General features: G+C 48.9%; 7 protein-coding genes across 7 annotated transcripts; 3 read left to right on the top strand and 4 right to left on the bottom strand.

Annotated features, from left to right (window-relative positions):
- Positions 1 to 85: 85 nt before the first annotated feature.
- Positions 86 to 1,012, top strand: LTR84_009017 (uncharacterized protein; the record flags this gene model as incomplete). Its single annotated transcript, XM_064852559.1, has 1 exon — positions 86 to 1,012. The coding sequence occupies one exon, from the start codon at positions 86 to 88 to the stop codon at positions 1,010 to 1,012; it is 927 nt and encodes a 308-aa protein (XP_064701266.1).
- A 282-nt stretch (positions 1,013 to 1,294) lies between these two features.
- Positions 1,295 to 3,181, bottom strand: LTR84_009016 (uncharacterized protein; the record flags this gene model as incomplete). Its single annotated transcript, XM_064852558.1, has 1 exon — positions 1,295 to 3,181. One exon carries the CDS (start codon positions 3,179 to 3,181, stop codon positions 1,295 to 1,297), a length of 1,887 nt encoding a protein of 628 aa, XP_064701265.1.
- A 422-nt stretch (positions 3,182 to 3,603) lies between these two features.
- On the bottom strand, positions 3,604 to 6,490 carry LTR84_009015 (uncharacterized protein; the record flags this gene model as incomplete). The annotated part of the gene is made up of 2 exons (XM_064852557.1): positions 3,604 to 4,036; positions 4,089 to 6,490. The coding sequence occupies 2 exons, from the start codon at positions 6,488 to 6,490 to the stop codon at positions 3,604 to 3,606; spliced, it is 2,835 nt and encodes a 944-aa protein (XP_064701264.1).
- A 697-nt stretch (positions 6,491 to 7,187) lies between these two features.
- LTR84_009014 (uncharacterized protein) lies at positions 7,188 to 8,023 on the top strand (the record flags this gene model as incomplete). The annotated part of the gene is made up of 2 exons (XM_064852556.1): positions 7,188 to 7,234; positions 7,351 to 8,023. The coding sequence occupies 2 exons, from the start codon at positions 7,188 to 7,190 to the stop codon at positions 8,021 to 8,023; spliced, it is 720 nt and encodes a 239-aa protein (XP_064701263.1).
- A 598-nt stretch (positions 8,024 to 8,621) lies between these two features.
- LTR84_009013 (uncharacterized protein) lies at positions 8,622 to 10,172 on the bottom strand (the record flags this gene model as incomplete). Its single annotated transcript, XM_064852555.1, has 1 exon — positions 8,622 to 10,172. The coding sequence occupies one exon, from the start codon at positions 10,170 to 10,172 to the stop codon at positions 8,622 to 8,624; it is 1,551 nt and encodes a 516-aa protein (XP_064701262.1).
- A 1,188-nt stretch (positions 10,173 to 11,360) lies between these two features.
- LTR84_009012 (uncharacterized protein) lies at positions 11,361 to 14,212 on the bottom strand (the record flags this gene model as incomplete). Its single annotated transcript, XM_064852554.1, has 5 exons — positions 11,361 to 13,129; positions 13,182 to 13,828; positions 13,879 to 13,964; positions 14,021 to 14,113; positions 14,177 to 14,212. 5 exons carry the CDS (start codon positions 14,210 to 14,212, stop codon positions 11,361 to 11,363), a joined length of 2,631 nt encoding a protein of 876 aa, XP_064701261.1.
- Positions 14,213 to 15,065: 853 nt separating this feature from the next.
- LTR84_009011 (uncharacterized protein) lies at positions 15,066 to 16,354 on the top strand (the record flags this gene model as incomplete). Its single annotated transcript, XM_064852553.1, has 3 exons — positions 15,066 to 16,043; positions 16,094 to 16,249; positions 16,304 to 16,354. 3 exons carry the CDS (start codon positions 15,066 to 15,068, stop codon positions 16,352 to 16,354), a joined length of 1,185 nt encoding a protein of 394 aa, XP_064701260.1.
- Positions 16,355 to 18,425: the final 2,071 nt, after the last annotated feature.

Below are 18,425 nucleotides of genomic sequence, written 5' to 3'. Positions count from 1 at the left end.
AACTTATCTCGCCTAGACGTATCGTAAATGCTCGAATAGTTGTTCCACAAAACACAATTCATTTCATAATATCTTAGAGTCTAAAATGGGGGTCGGTTCGATCTCCTCGGGAGATCCTTCTACCAAGGCACCAGCAACCCTGCTAGTAGCCTGCGACTTCGATCATACACTCATCGATGTCAACTCCGATCTCGTTTTATTTCGGGATCTCCCCTATGGAAAAGCGCTCTTGCCACGGTTCGCTTCTCTGCGCCAGGAGCAGGGTATGGCATGGACACAGATCATGCAAAGTCAGCTCGCCGAGTTGGCCCAGAGCGAAGGGTACTCCAAGCAAGATGTTCTCAAATGCCTCCACAGCGTGAAAATGGATCCTGTTCTCATCACTGCCTTTCGTGCACTGCACTCGAGCCAAGACCCGTCGATCAAGGTCATTATTGCTTCTGATGCCAATACGATTTTCATCGACGAGATTCTGAAAGCTAATGGTGTCGAGGAGGGGACTTTCGATATGGTGTACACGAATCCCGGCAGCTGGATAGAAGGGGATGCTATTCAAGTCGAACCATACCAGACAATATCCTCGCCCCATGATTGTCCCCGTACTTGTCCCGCGAACATGTGTAAAAGTGGTATCTTGCAAAGGGCCAGGAAAGAACTGAATCTAGACCAGGTTGAGGACCTTCAAATAGTGTATGCTGGCGACGGTGGCAATGACTATTGTCCGAGCTTGAGCCTCTCAGAATCCGATCTCGTGCTTGTACGAGAAGGACTTGCGCTGCATAAATTGATTGAGAACGCCAAAGCTATCACCAAGGAGAACGCGGGCAGTGAAACGGACAAGCCCATCGCGAAGCAGGTGGTCGCACAACAGAGATTGTGGAAGACCCAACGAGAGCTGGGTGAAATATTTCTACATTTACTGCCGCAACCTCAGCTTGCGGGTAAAACGAGCGTCAATAAGGACGCAGTAGATGTCATAGCGCAAGGTATCGAGAAAGGCTTGAAATTATAGAATTCGACCGTGGCATGGGTACATTTCTTTTCGAGGGACTGCTCCGTTGGGATAGACCATTAGATTCTAGATTCGTCGTAAATTGGTAGCTTCGCAAGTCTTGCACCTCTCAGGAGTTGTCGTCCAGGAGGACGACTGAAAGACTGCTCAAGAATAGTTAAGCTCGTAAATCTCAGAATCCAGGGCGCAGAATGTCCTCGTGTTCAATAACTCGGCTGAAGATGTCGAATGAGTGGGTTGATGGCTACCAAGAACACAGATTATTTTTTAACCCAACTGTACCTAATTTTTAACCTCGCAAAATGGGATATACGATTCCGCTAGCCATGGGAGAGGCACAAAATCGTTTCTCGAGCTTTCAGAGTCCATGAAAATCCGTCTTTGAGCAGGGTCTGTATTCAAAGCAGCTCCAGAGGCTGAGTCGAGTTCAAAAGGTTGCTCACACCCGTGATCGACCACCTTCAATTGGGTCGCGACACTGAGTTGTGCAATGAGGATACCTGGTCGCCTCAGGTTACTCAGTCTCACTACCGCCTGATGTGCTGGTGGGATATCGAGTACACGGTCTACCACATCTGTCCAAACGAATGCTTCATCTAGGTGAGGGAATGTGTCTGGGTTATATGGTAAGATTTTGAACAGAATGTTCTCTCTTGCATCCATAGTTGTGAATCTCTGCCCGAAGAAGATGACAATCCGGCATGAGGTCCATGGGATTGATAAAGCCAAAGCACCGCCTACCCAACGGCTACCACCACTCGTCGGAGGTGGTTCAACACCAATCGTATCCGAAATGGCGTCGTCCAGATTAAACGTCAAATTCCGGAGATTCCAGTAACGTTCGGGATGGCAAGAGAGATATTCCCATTGATACTGCTCTCGTAAGGCTTTGGGAATGGTCTTGTCTGGTAAATCGACCCAAACGTGAGTATGCATGGTAGCTGCAGCTTGATGACTCAATCGAGCAGGTACAAATTCACGTGCGATGGTCAAGAAAGGCCATCTCGACGATGAGCGAATAGGGCGTAGAAGGTCGATTGTTCTAAGGCGTAATTCATCTATTTGACCTCCAACATGACAAAGAGATTGCTGCTCATCGGAATTCTGATGTGGATGTGGTATGAACATTGATGGGGGCCCAGAGGGTTCGAGTTTCAGCGCGATGATTCTTGTCACATCTCGCGCATATCTGCATTCCAGACTGAGAAGAAGGTCTCCTCTCCGTGTTGGGACATCTTGTCTAACACTGGCAACAAGTGGTCTATCGATCCTGAGGCCAACGTTGGTCATCGTCAAGGTCACATCGTCACCCGTCGGCTGATTGAGCTGCGGTGAGTGTACGACATCAGTGCACGTCTCGAAGTTGTCAGGAGAAGCTGCAAAAAGCTCTCTTTGGTTCGTTCGCTCGCTGCGACATTGTTGCCAGGCGAAAACAGAGAGGTCTGACCCGACCTTCAGGATCTCTTCTTGTAGGCGTGTGAAAGCTCTCTTGCCTTCACCATAGAGCAAAGGCATGTTGACCGCAAAAATTCCCATCAAAGAATAAGCTCGGTCTTCAATACGCGTAGTCTTCCGATGTGCTGCCCAAGACATCCTTTGAGCGACCGTGCATGCCGAAAGAAGTTGTTCGAGCGGTTTCTGACGAGCTCGAAGAACTTTAGTGTTGATCTTAGTGATCCGAGTTATTTCTGAGCACAACGAATATCGAGAGCCAATGTAGGACCAACTCGCATTGTAAAAGTGCACCTTCTCGGGGGCAATGAGCTCTTGGAGTGTCCAGCCACGAGTGAACCAGGCACTCTCAGCGAACGACTTGAAAATGTCGTCCTCGTCCTGGGGCTCTATCAAGACATCCGACATAAAAGCGTAGCACACCTCAGCCTCTTGGAACCAACGAAACATAGAATTGATTGCTTCTGAAAGCTCGGAGCTGGAGCTCTTATCAATGCAGCAGGTATCTATCCAAATGTACTGCAGGCAGTCGTCCTCGGCTTGCTTGCGAGCAAACTCGAGTTTGAAGTACGCCTTCTTGGACTTGTAAGTTCGGGTTTCCATGTCGGAAAGGGTGATTTCGCCTTCCCCCCACCGATGGGACAAGATTGCATAAGCCGGGACATCAGGTTCGAAGAACTCCTCCAACTTTAGGCTTTGGATGTTGAGAAGTCTCATTGCTGCATAACGGGGACGAGAACTCTTAGGATGATGGGGGAAAGGTTGCTGGATAAGGCTGACATTGTGGAATTTGGAATTGCGGAGGTAATATAGTTCTGGAGTCGTAGAACGCTGGTTCATGTACGTATTCGATTCATCATTTGGGCGTACACAATAGCTTGGTTTCCAATCAGGTGGAACAGCTTCACACTCGTCGTGTTCGCTGTTCACTGGGTTTCACCACTCCCCGCTTTGATTATTGTGGCTTGGAGCTACATTGCTTCCTATTGGGATGTCCCGGGTTTTCCTGCCAGTCCCAGTAGATTTGAATCCGATACCAATCACTCTCAACAACGTTGACAACGCTGGCAACGTTTAGTTATTATGCATTTGACAACAAGCCGACAGTGCAATCATGTTGGCTGAAACTGTGTCACACCTCACAACGCGAAACTGTCAATAAGTTCCTTCAGTGTGATCGGTTTTCTGACAGCGTTTGAAAACCCTTCATGGAAAGAAACCCAGATTCGACCTCCTTCTTCCTTTCGTGTTGGCTGTCCATTCGTAGTGTTCTTTCCAGCAGACATAGGTCTTACATCGTTGACCACACGACCAAAAAAGTCTCGCTTCATGCCTGCATCGTTTGACAGCGATTGAGCTGCCTTGGCAAGTGGGTCTGTATTTTCTTTGTCCTCTTCATGGGTAGTGTTCTTGCGCGTCTCTGTCGAGGTCCGAGCATGCCGAGCAAGACTATTCTGAAGCAACTTCTCTTTTCTGAGTTCCTGGTCCAGAACCTGACGTACCGCATACCTTATTGGTGCTATCGAGCGTGAGGATCTGTGTAGATGAAGATTGAGCAGTTCATCAAGAGGACTGAAATGCATTAGTAAAGGCAAGACCAATGGACAGAGGAGTCTCGACTTACGGTTCCATCCTGTAGATATATCCAGCATTTGAGTGCGCTCCACCACCTTCGATCTCCACTCTTGCTTTCTCAAACGACACGTCCAACGCAAGCATTGTCTTGACAGCATTCCTAACACATTGCTTTTCCGTTTCTTTTCTCACGCTTGCAATGCTTGCAGAGCCGCTAGAGCCACCAATTACCACAGGCTTCACGTCCGGGGCCAGCATTCTTCCGATGTTTGGTACCAACTCCAGTGCGATTACGTCCACGGAACTAAAGAGTCTCAACAATGATCCGGAAAAGTTTGATTGAAGTTCTGTCAGCAGGGTTCGGCTCTGCTTCTCTGCTTCGTGGGCGGTAAAGTCAGCCTTGAGTCCACTGAAAGGGTGCAAGTCTTCAGGTTCGACCTCCGGCTTGATCTCTTCATTCCATGCTTTGTTGCCCTTATCCATACTGGCGAATAGGTGGTGGAAACCACAGGCACTTGTGCTGAGATACGGAGTCAATTCCCATTCTTGCCCGGAGTAGACGCGGCTTGAAAGGCGATCATGGAAATGAAGCCATTCATAGCCCATATTGGGTTTCGATAGTTGAACATCATCTTGGAAAACTTGGGTCGGATAAGCTGCAAAACAATCGGTCATCAACCGATCGTGATCGCCACAAGTATCCACCATTTCTCGAAGAGCAGTTATGGCGGCGCGCTTTCGAAGATCCGAAACACCAATTGGTTGCGCGTTAGACTCAGCAATAAGTCTTGCGTCGTCAGCTGAGACAGACGTAGGCAAACTTGGTAAACCAGCACCCTCCACAAATACTCGTTCGACGACTTCCCGGACACCACCACGTCCCAGTCCTTTCTGTCCTTGTTGAGAGTTGTCTAGATGAGGTTCAAGCCAATTCCTCGTCAATCTAGTATTTTCTCCGCCCGCTCGTAGCTTATGTGCGAGCCACTCTGCTTGAACAAGAACACCACGGATGTCCCCTTCACCAGCTCCTCTAGATCCCTGGCTTCTCTGCTTCCGCATAGCCAGACCCCAGGAAATCTCACAAAGCCGTCTTGCTGCGTCATTGTCACATGATATGCGTTCCTTCTCAAACACGAATTTGATTCGAGATATTACCTTGTCGATTGGAGCTTTCCGCACATGGATAAGTTCAGCAATCGAGGATGTTCGTAATGGTCGCAGCGAGGGGGCGTAGACATCGTTGCAAACCAATATTAATGGTCTCAGCATTCGAAAGCGGTCGCGATTCTTCTTTCCTCCCTTGCCATTCTGGCTTTGTCCTTCCTTCGAAGAATTCCGTTGATCAGTCTGTACAAGATCAATCAATGCTTTGACAAAACCACCCTCCCCACCAGATGAGCTGTTGCCAGTGGTTACGCCGTCAACTTCATCCACAACAACACACACAGGTCGTCCAGCTTTTCGAGCCTTTCCTTGTTCTTTGATGCCACGAACAGTCTCGGTACCAAGTGCGTCTTTTATCCTGCCTTTGACAATGTCTCTGCTTCGGTCGTCACTAGCATTGATTTCTAATACTTCATATCCAGCTTGTTTGGCGCATACATGAGCCAAGGTGGTTTTTCCAAGCCCGGGAGGGCCCGTAAGAAGAAGAATTTTCTTATGCTGCTGTTGAAACTGGTCTTTCTCGTCAAACACTTTGATCTGCTTTGGCCTGGAACTTCCAGGGAAGACGAGGTCATCCCACGACTTCAGCCAGCGGAGTACAGATCTGTGAGTTCGCTCATCACCAACGAGCTCTGTGAACTTCTTCGCTCGATACTTCTCCGTCCACATTTGGGTGTAATTTGACTTCCCAGTCAACGCTGGGTGTTGATCTGGAACCTCAACGGTTGGCAGTACCAAAGCGTTTTGCTTCTTACTCTCCTTTGCGAACTCGGCCAACTGTTGTTGAGTTTTGGCCTCGTCCATAAGTGTATGTATATCAATTCCATAGTATGCTTTCTTTGCTCGTCCTGGAGCAGTTGTTGATCTTTGAGCTATGATTTGCTCGTATGAGAGGATGGCTGTTTTCTGTCGGATGGAAATTTCTATCGCTCCACCAGAGGCTGACTGTATATTGATTGTTTTTGCTGGCAATTTTCTCAAAAGGAGACGAGGGGCGGGTAAGAATACTGGTGGAGAAAGGTCCACCTCTTCCACAGGTCCAGGTGGAATCGATGCTGCTGAAGGGGAAGGCGGCTTTTCTTGGGAAATAGCATTTGCAGTCACGGGGTCGCCTTCAACGTCTTCATCATCGCTATCCTGCAGGAATCCTCCAACAATTTTGGGTCTTTTCAGATGGGGTTGAGGTGCGCTTGGGAATGGCTGAAATAGTCGGCGTTTCTTACTCGGCACGGCCGCTTGGGGCGATGAACTGGCTGGGTAGAGTACTGGCGAGGAGGAGAAAGTCATATTGGGAGGAGATGAGGTGCAGAGCACGTCAGAGAAGCCAGGTGAAGCGATATCGCTGTCTATGTTTGCATTGTTGGTTTTCTGGAAGTTCGTTTTTGCGGTGGAATCCTCACGGATGTAGATGCTCGGGATGTCGATTGGGTCGGGATCAGATGAGTTGGAGGTCTTGAGGCTTGGATGTCGATGTCATCCCGCAATACTGCTTATTTGCTGGTTGAATCTCAACCTTTGTGCCATTGAATGAGTGTCGAGTATGTCTGGAATCCATCAATTAACCTCGCTAGACGCGACGCGACTTCCCCCCCCCCCCCACGCGATTTTAAGCCTTACCAAAAACAGACTAGTATACAGCTAAAGCTCTAGCGTTGATTTAGTGGCACTAAGTCTTTTAAGCAGCCCTCAACCCCTCTTTGGGGATACCTTCCGCACTGCACGGTCCACTCCAACAAACAAACTTGTACCATCATTCCTCAGGGAGCATAGCTCAACATAAGACCAATGACCCAACGTCTTTGAATGTACACGAATACACTCCCCGATATGTCGCATGGGAAATGTTCTTGGACTGCTCAATTGCTCGCAGGCGAGAACAAAGTCCAAAGGCAAAGCGCGCGCTGATACGACATCAACGTCTACCTCCACCTCCACCTTGACCATCACCTCACGCACACCACTTCTCCTCTCAATTCAACGAGACATGCCCCGAGAGAACATCGGCGATTCATCTGCGAAGACGTTTGCGGAGTAAGTTTCCGCCTTTTCCTGTTACAATCTAAATACACACACATCTCATCTATCAAAAACACTATCCACTTCAATCTGGATTCGTGCGCGGCTTGCGCTGACCATGCGCCCGAAAGATTGCTGTCCGGCCCATTGCTCGATATTTATGTCGGAGCCGAAGCACGCAAGTGGACTCTCCATCAGAACCTCCTCATCTACCATGCGCAGTTCTTCGACGAGTCCTTCACCATCAATGGCGAACACAAGCGAATAATCGATGGCAAACTAGAATTGCGCGATGAGGATCCTGGCGCGTTCGAGCTCCTCGTCAAGTGGCTCTACCAGGGGAAAATTGACGACGTGTCGTGGATGCCTAAGGACGTCAAATGGGACTACGCCTTCACATGCCAGAAGCTCTACATCCTGTGCGACACACTCGGGCTACAAGACCTGAAGAACCAGGCGATCGATCAGTTCCGCCGAGGGTGTCATGAAGCAGGACTTGTTCCGGGTCCGGAGGAGATGAGGCCAATCTATGAGAAGACACACCCCGACTCGCCCTTCCGGAAGCTGGTAAGCCGAATCGCCGCACGACAGATCATGGACCCTGCGTCAGAAAAAGACGCGACATCCTATCGGGAATGCTTGGCTGTGTCGCCCGATTTCGCCGTCGATGTAATCAATGCCATCAAACAAGGCTCTGGGGGCTCGCTTTTCGACGACCCGACCGAAGGCAATTCATGCAGATATCACCAACACGAAGACGGCGAGACGTGCCAGAAAACCGTCAAGTTCAAGGACGTGTCATGACACAAGCCCATTTTTCGGCCTTCAAATAGCTAGGCGGCATAGCAACACATGTCCGAACGAATCTCCTTCACCATGCCACATCTTCTGAAAAGTTCCAGAGGATGGAGCCACCAGCAATGATTTCCGACATTCCTGCCAACGAATGCAACGATTTTATATTGATATACTTGTACAAGTACTTCCGATGGGCATTCTTTCTGTTTCTTTAACATTCAGTTTCTCCCCCCCCCCCGTTTTGACCAAAGGTGTCTATTCAGCGAGTGAAAGGGAACCCGCGTTGGCGTGTTTCTGCGATGAGTTTAATTTCATAGGTCCAAGTTGTAAGGTAATCGATCAGAGAAGCGAAATCGATTTGTTTAATATATCCATCTACCGATCTGCCTACCTACAAGTAAGACAACTGATGACTGTTCTGCACTACCTACACAACTACATTGTTCAGATTTCATAGATCGCTCAGATGCAATTCTACGCCGCTAACTAGAACGCTAGATGGATGAGTCGTTGCTGGACATCTTGATAGGGTTTGACATTAATGAGGGTCTATCAAGCTACCTAATGTCCATCCCGTTCAAAGAACCGTGGTTGACCTGACACTTCAGTCATGATCGGCGAGCTTTGGAGCTGCCGTGGGCGGACCTCTGATGAGCTCCTTCACAAGTTCAAATTTGTACAACCATTCTTCCTTGCTCACACGAGGCTGGCGCTGAACGATTGAGTCTGAGGCTGCTTCGTCGACGGGTTCCAAACATCCACCGCCATGGCTGCAACCCACTTCCCACTCTTTTGGTGGAGGACTGGCGCCGCCAGTCTTGTAGAAGTCGTCGATGGCTTCGAGAAGTTCTCCGTGGCTCCATTTTGGATTCCGACGTTTCAACATCGCGTAGATCGAGGCACCGAGATTACTGGCGATGGTCTGGTCGGGGAATACTGACATGTCAACCTGTAGCTGCGCTTTCCGGAGTAGAATTCGAGACCTGGTTTTGAGCTTGTGAGAATTCCTCATGAGCTCCACGCAATTGATGTAAGCCCATTGTGTAACTGCTTTGCGTGTCCCAAATCTGTTTTCGGCGGTTATATGATCTGTCATTAACATCAAACGGATACAACACAGGTCGTACGTCGTCAACATGTACCGATAATCTCTCAAGTTCGGGGCATTACGCCATTGGGCACGAACATGGCGGAACAAGTCTTTTGCTTCAATATAGAGATTGATAGCATCCACGTAGCGATCTTCCATAGTGACAAGTTCTTCAGCCTGTGATACTTTCGACAGAGCATTGTCAAACATCCAAATAAGTCTGTCGACCTCAATGTCCAACTGGAGTGCTGGGGGGCGCTGCGCGTTTTCAACAATCCAAGCTTCCAAGTGATTCATCCGACGAGAAAGAGGCTGAGAGGAGACGGTCGCATCGATGTCTCCAATGGGTGATGCGAGTTCGCTCCCCAAGAATGCCTGAGTGATCCACGGACGGATGTATCTGATAATGCCACTGTGTAGGAACGCCTTGACTTCCTCATCAGTCTCGAGGCCCCAAAATGCAGGAGTAATTCCTTCCTGTGGAACTGTAAAATGCAAAGAAAGTGAGGAGCTTTTAGCAGAGTGTCGGTACTGTATGCGAGAAACATAAATGACTTTGCAAAGAAAAGACAGATCCTCCATGCTTATGAAGAAAGTTCTTCCTGTTAAAGGAGATTTGGATAAAGTCATAATCGGCACAATTTCATGAGGGCCTGGAGGCAAGTCTTGGGTAAACTGGGGGTGTTCATGCAGACTTGGTTGGTCACTCCACATTGGAATTGTTCCATACTCGAATAGCGTCTTCAGTTCATAATACGCCCATCCGTCAATCTGGACAAATTTCATCTTTTGAACAAGCTTGCGGCCTTCGTGGTAGTGTTCCTTGCTCGAGAGTATGAGTGCGGAGCTTAGTTGGCAGTCAACGTTGAGCATGTACTCATTATCACTATGTCGAGAGCCCCAATAACGGTCAACCATGGAGTTGAGTTCTGCAGTTTCCAACTCTCGCCAAAATCGTCTCTCAACTCGATTTTGGTGGATATTGGTACATTTTTCCAGAATATTGTAACGGATCTCTGCTGGGAGCCCTGGAAGGGTTGACTCAACACCTGTTGGGTGTGACATTTTTAAGCACCAGTTGATCAAGTGTTTCGTTTTTGTTGTATAAGATTCTCCTGTCAGTGGTAGATGAAAGACCAGAAGTATTCACGATGTGTATGTGGAATGATTTGATAGTAAGCCAATTCTAGTGGAAAGGATCCTTATATAGTGATAGCAGAGAGCTCGCTGTTTGGATTCTGTCCACCACTATAATCATTGGTCATTGTTCTGTACGCTGTCACTATTATGCTCCACGTTCAAGGCCTGAAAGTATAATAACGAAAGCTAATATACTCTAAAGTATAAGGGAAGACCTTTACAGCCCCACTCCACAATGTTTTGACTCGCCTCTGTGTGATTCTTGACTGAGAGTTTGACTGTGGTCAATGAAAATAAATGCTACTGTATATACTAGTACAGCCTTGTTGTTGCTAAGTGCCAGTTTTCGGAATTATCACATCTATCTCTCAACACCTAAGTAGGTTAGATCTAAATGCTGCGGATCGAGTCAATTCGAAACCCATTTCATTTGGCTATTCCATTCCACTCAAGTCCATCTAAGTGAGTCAACCTGAGTCTAGAGTGAAATGAACTATTTACCACTCTGGGGTCATTTCTTCTTCTTAGACTATTGAGTCAAACTCAATAGGAGAAATAAAGTTTTCGTGACACCAGCGCTGACTCCTTTAGTCACGCGATTTGAACTTGGTCTGACTCTTATGCAGGACGCACAGTAGAAATGTATGATACATCAGAGAGAGGTTAAGCTCATGGAGACATTGCAAATTCGTATCCGTGGTAGCCGGAGTGTCGTAGAACCCCATATTACATGATACGGCCGGAAGATAACTGGCCGACCTTTAACAAGGGAGATGATACTGGATCATTTATGTTTATCGCTGATGGGATATTCATACACTGGTACAGTCTGGCTGGGCTCTACGGTTTGTTTCCCCCTCCAATCCTCTCTTGATCGGTTTGTCTTAGTTCCCTACTCCACTGGTGAAATTTGAATCTTGAGATCATCTTCGGTACGAAATCAATTTTGACATACACTCCTTGCTAAAGGACAAAGTAAACTAGTGGTAGATCAGTCATCTATACAGTCTTGGTGTGTTGATCCCCCATTGCAGCACAACTCCCGGCGTATTAGATTCCGGGTTCCTCATTACTGCCAAGTTTGGTCGGCGGGTATCGAGCAGAAAGACAAGTTTAGCTGGCGGTATATCGCCCGCTGACCAGTTTCTTTCGTGCCGGGAGCAATTCCCATCTCTTTTCGTCAGCACTGCCCCGAGCACTACTTCCTTCGCCGCCATCGTCAGCGAATGGGTCGATTTCCTTCTCCTTGTCACTTGGTGGAGAGATTTTCTCCACGCCAATGGCTGATGCAGTCCGTCCGGGTATTTCGAATTTCAGTTCGACAGTACCTTTCTTTGCTAAGCCTCCTTGAGTCACAAATCTCACCAGTAGTCTCTCCTGCTCTGCCTTGATAGTAAGATCGTTGAGTTTCCACACTACTGCAGATGTTCTCCGTTTGAAGCTGGCACCCGAGGTTGGAGACATCATCGCTGAGACTGCTTTCCCTGTTCCTTCGCCGGAGGTGTCGAGGTTGACGCTAATCACAACGTTCTTCAAGTTGATCGCCTCGTTGCCGAACAAAGGGTTGAGGTTGTACAGAACAATGACACTGACTTGACCCTCAACGATCTGCCATGCTGGGGTGACTAACACAGGGCTGTATTGTGCCAAAGCGGTATCTTCAAGATGTAGTTGATATTTGAGTCCCACTAGCGGCGAAGGTCTCCGGATAGGTGAGGTGGCGATGGTATAGGTCCCTGCTTGTTCTTCTGCAGATGCCGTGCCACCGCCCTTGATCTGTGTCAGGTATATTGGATTGGCAGCTACCTTATCAAGAAGCTCAAAGTGCTGAAGGCGGATTGTTTCGTGTTCAGCATCGCCCGCACCTGTCGTATTGTATGCAAATGCGATTTCTCCGAGAACGAATGCTTTGCTCACACCGGACTCAGTGAACCATGAGTGAACAGTTTCGAGGACAGAAACATTAAGTCCCGGGTCATGGAAGTCAGCATGGTTTGTAGGTCCACCGAGACTTCTGGACGAGTAGATAGAAGTCGTATCGGAACCAACACCATGGTCCTCGTGCAGAGCTGGTGCTACAGGAGGTCTTTGTATAGGTGATGCAAGAATATTCTCGTTCGAAGTCGATGCAGCAGGAATTGTCAGAGGGGTCCCGCTTTGCGGAATTGCAGGTATCGAGTCCAACGCATCATTTGGAATGAACATGGTGTTTCGCACATCTCTACGCCCTCGCATACTGCCTTGGACACGATTAATGCCAGAAGTTTGCGCTTGCGTTCGTAATTGGCTTGCGATGCTGCTCAATGCCATTTGAGCTTCACTTTCGTCCTCTTGAATTGGTTGATCACGTATCTGGAAATTGCGTGACGACTCATCGCCAACTAGAGCGGCGGCAGCAGCGTCTCGTTGGGCTTGCGCTATGGGATCTTTGGCTGGAGTCGCAGGAGCCGAAGGTTCTTGGATGGTAGGTTGTATGGGTGGCGGAAGCTGAGACTCAGGTTGAACATGCTGAGTCGAAGGTGCTTCTAGGTGGGAAGCCTCAGTTGATTGCGATGGGCCAGTCCCATTTGTGAGAGTCATAGGAACTGAATCTTCCGATTGCATGCGTGCAGGTGGCTCGTGTCTCCTCTCAGGTGATGGCACATGGTAATCCTGAGAAGGACTTGGTGTTAGATCTGGACCTGAAGCTTCTAGATCTTGGAAACTACGAGATGAGTCTCCTCTCCTAAAGGGGACAAATGATCGAGTTTTCCTTTTCTCTTCATTGGAGGTTTGATGCGGTGCAGGTGGTGCTGTGCTCTTCCGCCTGCCCATGACTGTACCGAGACGTTTGAGACCGCCCAACTTACTGGTCTTCTCCTTTTGTGGTGTAACGTCTGGCACTAGTATCCGAGTCAATTTCTGCAGATATGATCAACAAAGGACTATACTTACAGGGAGCCAACCTGTCCTGGCCCGCAGTTGAGATTGATCGTTGACTTCTCCTGTCATCAGCCTGAGCATGACGAGGTGGTGGAGGGGTTGGTGGTGGACGCAGGTGAGAGCTTGCAGGCCTCGTACTCGGAGTGGCAGAGCTACGCCTTCTGCTGAGGCTATCACGCTGGGCGGTGGCCTTTGCCACGAAAGAGTTGATCTCATCTGAAGTTTCCACACTGAGGAGTGCGTTCAGAATTGACTCGGCGCTCGCGCGATTCTTCTCGACCGAGTCCAACTCGTGCGTTTGGAATTGGGTCAGGACATCCCGCAAGTGGTTGACTCTTGTTTCATCCAAGGATTGAAGTTGCTCGAAGACATAAGGAGCTTGAGAATCCCACTGGCGGGTTGTATCTTGGACGGCCGAATTGGCACCATCCGCCCTTCTCCCGCCTTTTGCAGCTTTTCTCTGAGCATTGGCGATATCCTTCGCAAGCATAGCCAGGTTTCCCTGAGTAGACGACAAGGCTTGTGAATCTCGGTTCCGCGTGGCGAAGGATCTGAGCGGCGCTTCGACATCTGTTTCCAGCTTGTTGGCCAGAACTTCATGAGAGGCTGCTAGATTTTCCGTGCCAGAGACAATGCGCTGCCATGATGTTTGAAAAACACTTGAGAACTATTAGAGGAGAAGCGCATGACGATGAAGACGAAAGCCTACCCAAGTGCCGCACCTCCATCCTGCTGTGGTCTTTTCGCAAGCTTTCGAAGTCCTGTCACATATGCTTCTTCGACTTTTCTGCGCTCCTAGTCCACTATTCAGTATCAAGATGTGGGGAGAAGTTGTGGCGTATGAGGCTAACCTGCAGCCAGTCGGCAATATCATTGTTTATCTTTGCGATCAAGGAAACACGGTCTTGTAAGATTGTAATGGCTTGCTCGGGTGGCATTGAAGCCTGCGGACAGGAAGGTCAGTTGATGAGTACGGAGGCCAGCGGGGTTCGACAGAGAAGGTTTACCAGGAAATTGGGATACTCAGTCCGGAGAGAGTCCATGTTGGCTTCGAGCGGGCTTCATCCGACAGCCCAGCTGGAATTGAGGTTGAGGTTGCGACCAGAGGAAACAAAGTGTAGTAGAGCAAGGAGGGAAGCAGTAGGACTGGGAGACACTTTGGTTCTAGTGGTGTCGTGCGAAAAAGATGAAGCGCAGGAGCTCCGTCGAACCTTGAAGCGTAGCGACTTATTACGAGTAGGACCTAGACAGAACGAGGTAACAGCAGCAACGTGAGGAGAACGACCTGAACCTGAACGGCTGTCAGTGGCAGTGGCTGTGGCAAGAGCATTGAAAGTGCAGCCAAACGGCAAGCCTCGGACCAGGATTACATAGTAGCATCAGCCGCTTAGGACGCTTAGGCATCACTAAGGTTGATTTGGGTGCGGGAGTGGGTTGCTGGGGGCACCTAGAAAAGTTTTTAATGGTCTGTTCCGGGTAGGTAACAACTAGTGGTGTCACCCCCGACAATCAGCCATGACTATGAGTGATCATTCCAGAACCACGTCAAGGAGCCTCGATTTTGCTTGTCCATTCTGTAGGCTGGGGTTTCTCCACTGGTGATCCGGATACAGGATTGGAATCGGAGTCCACCAGCAAAATAGTCATATCGTAATGATCAGAGCTACCCACAGCTCATCGGAGTTCAAAAGTTGGGCATCGACTGTGAATGTGAAAGAGACTCCTGACCAGAACACTGGTCCTAGGCCACTCAGCTGTCACATTCTTCGTATCACTTACAAAATATCTGCTAAAAACATTTATCCTACCCTGTCGCTGACTCGGGTTCCATAAGATTACACCACACACATGATTTCTCTACTGACACTACTAGACGGACATTACTAAAAAGCTGATATGCCACCCGATGTGAGCTTCTCCGAGAGATTTGGCAACATTGTTCTATTTACAAATGCTTTCATTGCAGCCGGGAAAGATGCTGATAACGCGCGAAGCGCTGCCAAAGCTCTCGAGGAAGAGATTCTGCACGCCGCAAAATCCTCGGATGAGTATGAGCAAATATGCGCGTCAAGACTGGGTGAGGCTGAAGATCCTGACTCTCCACCTGCGCAACCAGCCGAGCCTCCACAGGAAGTCGAGATCTTGAATACCGATGGCCCAAGTTTCGGCAACTATCAGTACGCGACGTATCACGCAGATGGACAGTTCTCAACCATCTACAAGGCCCAATCCAAGGATGAGGACGCCGTCGTGCGCATAGTTGCATTGAAAGTCACACGGCCGGCGATGATGGCCCCTCCACACAATTCCGAGAGGGAAGCACGACTTCTCAGAGGGTCGGAACACGAGTATGTTGTTCCATTAATCGACACAATCCGCGAGTCGGGCGATGTTTTTGTCCTAGTGATGCCTTTCCTCAAACAGGATCTGGAAAACCTGTTGCGGTCGGGTCGCCTAGATAAAGAGCAAACATGGTTGGTATTCCAAGGTCTTTTTGAGGCCTTGGCACATATTCATGACCTGGGCATAATTCATCGAGATGTCAAACCATCAAACATTCTTCTCAAAACAATGAAGGGTCCAGTTTACCTGGCAGACTTTGGCATCGCTTGGTCTCCTGACGACAGAGATTCCGAATCTGCAGATTCAAAGATCACCGATGTCGGTACAACATGCTATCGTCCGCCCGAACTTTTATTCGGCAACCGAACATACGATACATCATTGGACTTGTGGGCCGCAGGTTGCGTAGTGGCAGAGCTTCTTAGGGAGGGTCACTCACCACTGTTTGACGCCGGGCCATTGGGGAGCGAGTTGAGTCTGATCAAGTCAATATTCTCAACGTTGGGCACGCCTGATGATGAGCGCTGGCCGGTATTTGTGCTTCACTACGCGTATGGGTATATTGACTAATCGTTGTCCAGTCGGCGAAAACGTATCCCGATTGGGGGAAGATGCGATTCAAAGACTTCCAAGCACGGTTGTGGCAAGATCTACTTCCAGGAGCATCCGATGTAGTCGTCGATTTCATCAAAAGAACGGTTTGCTATGAGAGTACTCATCGCTTGACGGCCAAACAGGTGAGATAGCACAGCATCTGTAGGCGAGTGTGGCCAGGTACTAATCAGTTGCAGGCGCTAGAGCATCCATTGGCCTCAGATATCAAGATACACCAGACATTCTGATAATGCAATGACTGCCGCCGTTCTCGAGCAGTGCGGCTGGTTCGTTGGACCAGCTCTCAGAGGCTTCGAACAATTTATGATCTGATCCATCGTCCCGTCGATAATCTTAGAAGACAAGTATATGCTCAGGATGGTATGGTGCCATCGTCATACTCAACAACAGCGCGCCCCTCATTTCTGTCGAGTGGCGAGAGCGCAGTCCATGTCGTTGAAAGGGGGGAGAGTAATTGAAAGTCTCTCCCAGCATCGCCAGCTCGGAGGGGACTGTTGCAACCACCCCAGCACAACCAGCAATTAGCACGACGAAGGAGACTAGATATAAGAAACTGAAGAATGAGCAAGAGAGACTATCACACTGGGGAAATTGCGACCAGGATACTCTCAAGCCAAAAACAACACAGTTCGTGTCATCCTACACTTTAGCCATGCCTTTGGTGGTGATCGCGCCAGCAGAATATCTCTTATCAGTTCGCATGTCGGATTCAGATCTTGGCAAAGAGACTGGAACTGGGAGAGGCAGGCTTTGGCTCAAGTCAAGCGTCACAAATACGAAGTATTATTGTGGAAGTAGATATGGTCTATGCGCCAGCACTCGGGTATACGCAGTACAGAGCCACTTCCTCATACACCATCCACCAACTAATTGTTGTTCCGATGGTCCAAATGCCTCCTAAAGTTCGATAGCGAAGCTCGCTTGGGGAAAGCGAAAAGCGTATGCCAGCTGCTTGTCCACTACTGCCCAGTTTCGCATCTTGCGCTCCCTTTATCTCGAGTGAAGAGTACCTAGGTATTTTCTAGACCGATAGCAGGTCTTGGCTACGGCGTGGTCTTGTCAGAATCACTCAAAATGCCAATCAAGAAGGGTATAATCTAGAACTCATCTACAGATACAGATGATCACATAAGGCCTATTCAAAAGCGGCCTTAGTCTCTACCCGGACGAGGATACTAAGGATGACGGTTGAATCATTCAAAACAACCATGTGCTTCAGGCCTGAAATGAATGCTGGCAAGACATGGGAGAGAATGATTGCCGATTGCAGATCGATCCTGGTCGATAAGAGTAGAAACCATGTGGTTGGACATGTGAGGAGGTGATGTTGAACGAATCAAGGTCAAAGTTGGCAGATGTTACAAGACCGGCAAATCAATAGCATAGATTGGCACCTTTCATCGATAAAGTGGGACAGGGGAGCGGATAATGGTGGTGAGATTTATGTACTGTTGTATCTCGCACAAGTAACAGTGTAATCTAGTATATGACAGGGAGTTGGCTGTTTGATGGATAAGAGTGATTTCAGAACGACGACTCGCAAGCTTGACCGTGCGTGAAGACTGCGGTGGTAACCTGTGCATTACGTTATAGACATTCTTCTACCTAGTAGACACCTAAATTAGACACCTAAAGATGATTTATGATGCCCCTGAATGTGACCTCTAAGAGCTCGTACAGACACCCGCAAGTATCACTCGATAGCCGCTCGGCTGTCTGCCTTGTCTACGAGGCACCGTTCGTCCAAACATTTCAGGTACACGTGTGCAGCTGCTCTCCGCGTCTCGATTGCAATAATGCTCGTGCCACCATTCGGAGCAAATATCGAGATGCGTCGTGCATGTGTCAGAAGTGTCATCATATCAGAGAAGACTTGGTGGAATGCTTTTTTTCTCTCATTTGCAATCTCGCTGGTGGAGGGGATAGCGTAAGCTAAGGTGATTGGGACCAGTAGTGGCCGCCGCAGGTACCCCCAGGCTAGTCAAGTTCTGGGGTTAGGCCTCTGTGGCGCCCGGGACTAGATTCAGGTACACCAATAAAGCCCGAAGCGGCCCTGCTTATCCCCTGTCATCAAGCGTCTAATCTTGCTCCACTCGACACCCCGAGGGACAAGTTCAATCAACCCTTCTCTCCACCCTCGATCCATCTTTCTTGCCCACAGCCTCAATCATCCCATCATCTCCTCGTCAACACTGAACAGTAACGGAGCATTGGGCGGCGTGTCACTCCTGCCTTAGAAACCTGAGGCAGTCCCTCGTCCCAAGGCTTCTCACCTTCGATTTGTTACGCAGCTTCCTT

The sequence above is a fragment of the Exophiala bonariae genome, assembly GCF_035927105.1.
Source record: "Exophiala bonariae strain CCFEE 5792 chromosome Unknown scaffold_35, whole genome shotgun sequence".
In the NCBI taxonomy this organism is placed as follows: domain Eukaryota; kingdom Fungi; phylum Ascomycota; class Eurotiomycetes; order Chaetothyriales; family Herpotrichiellaceae; genus Exophiala; species Exophiala bonariae.
This window is presented reverse-complemented; position numbering and strand designations above follow the sequence as displayed.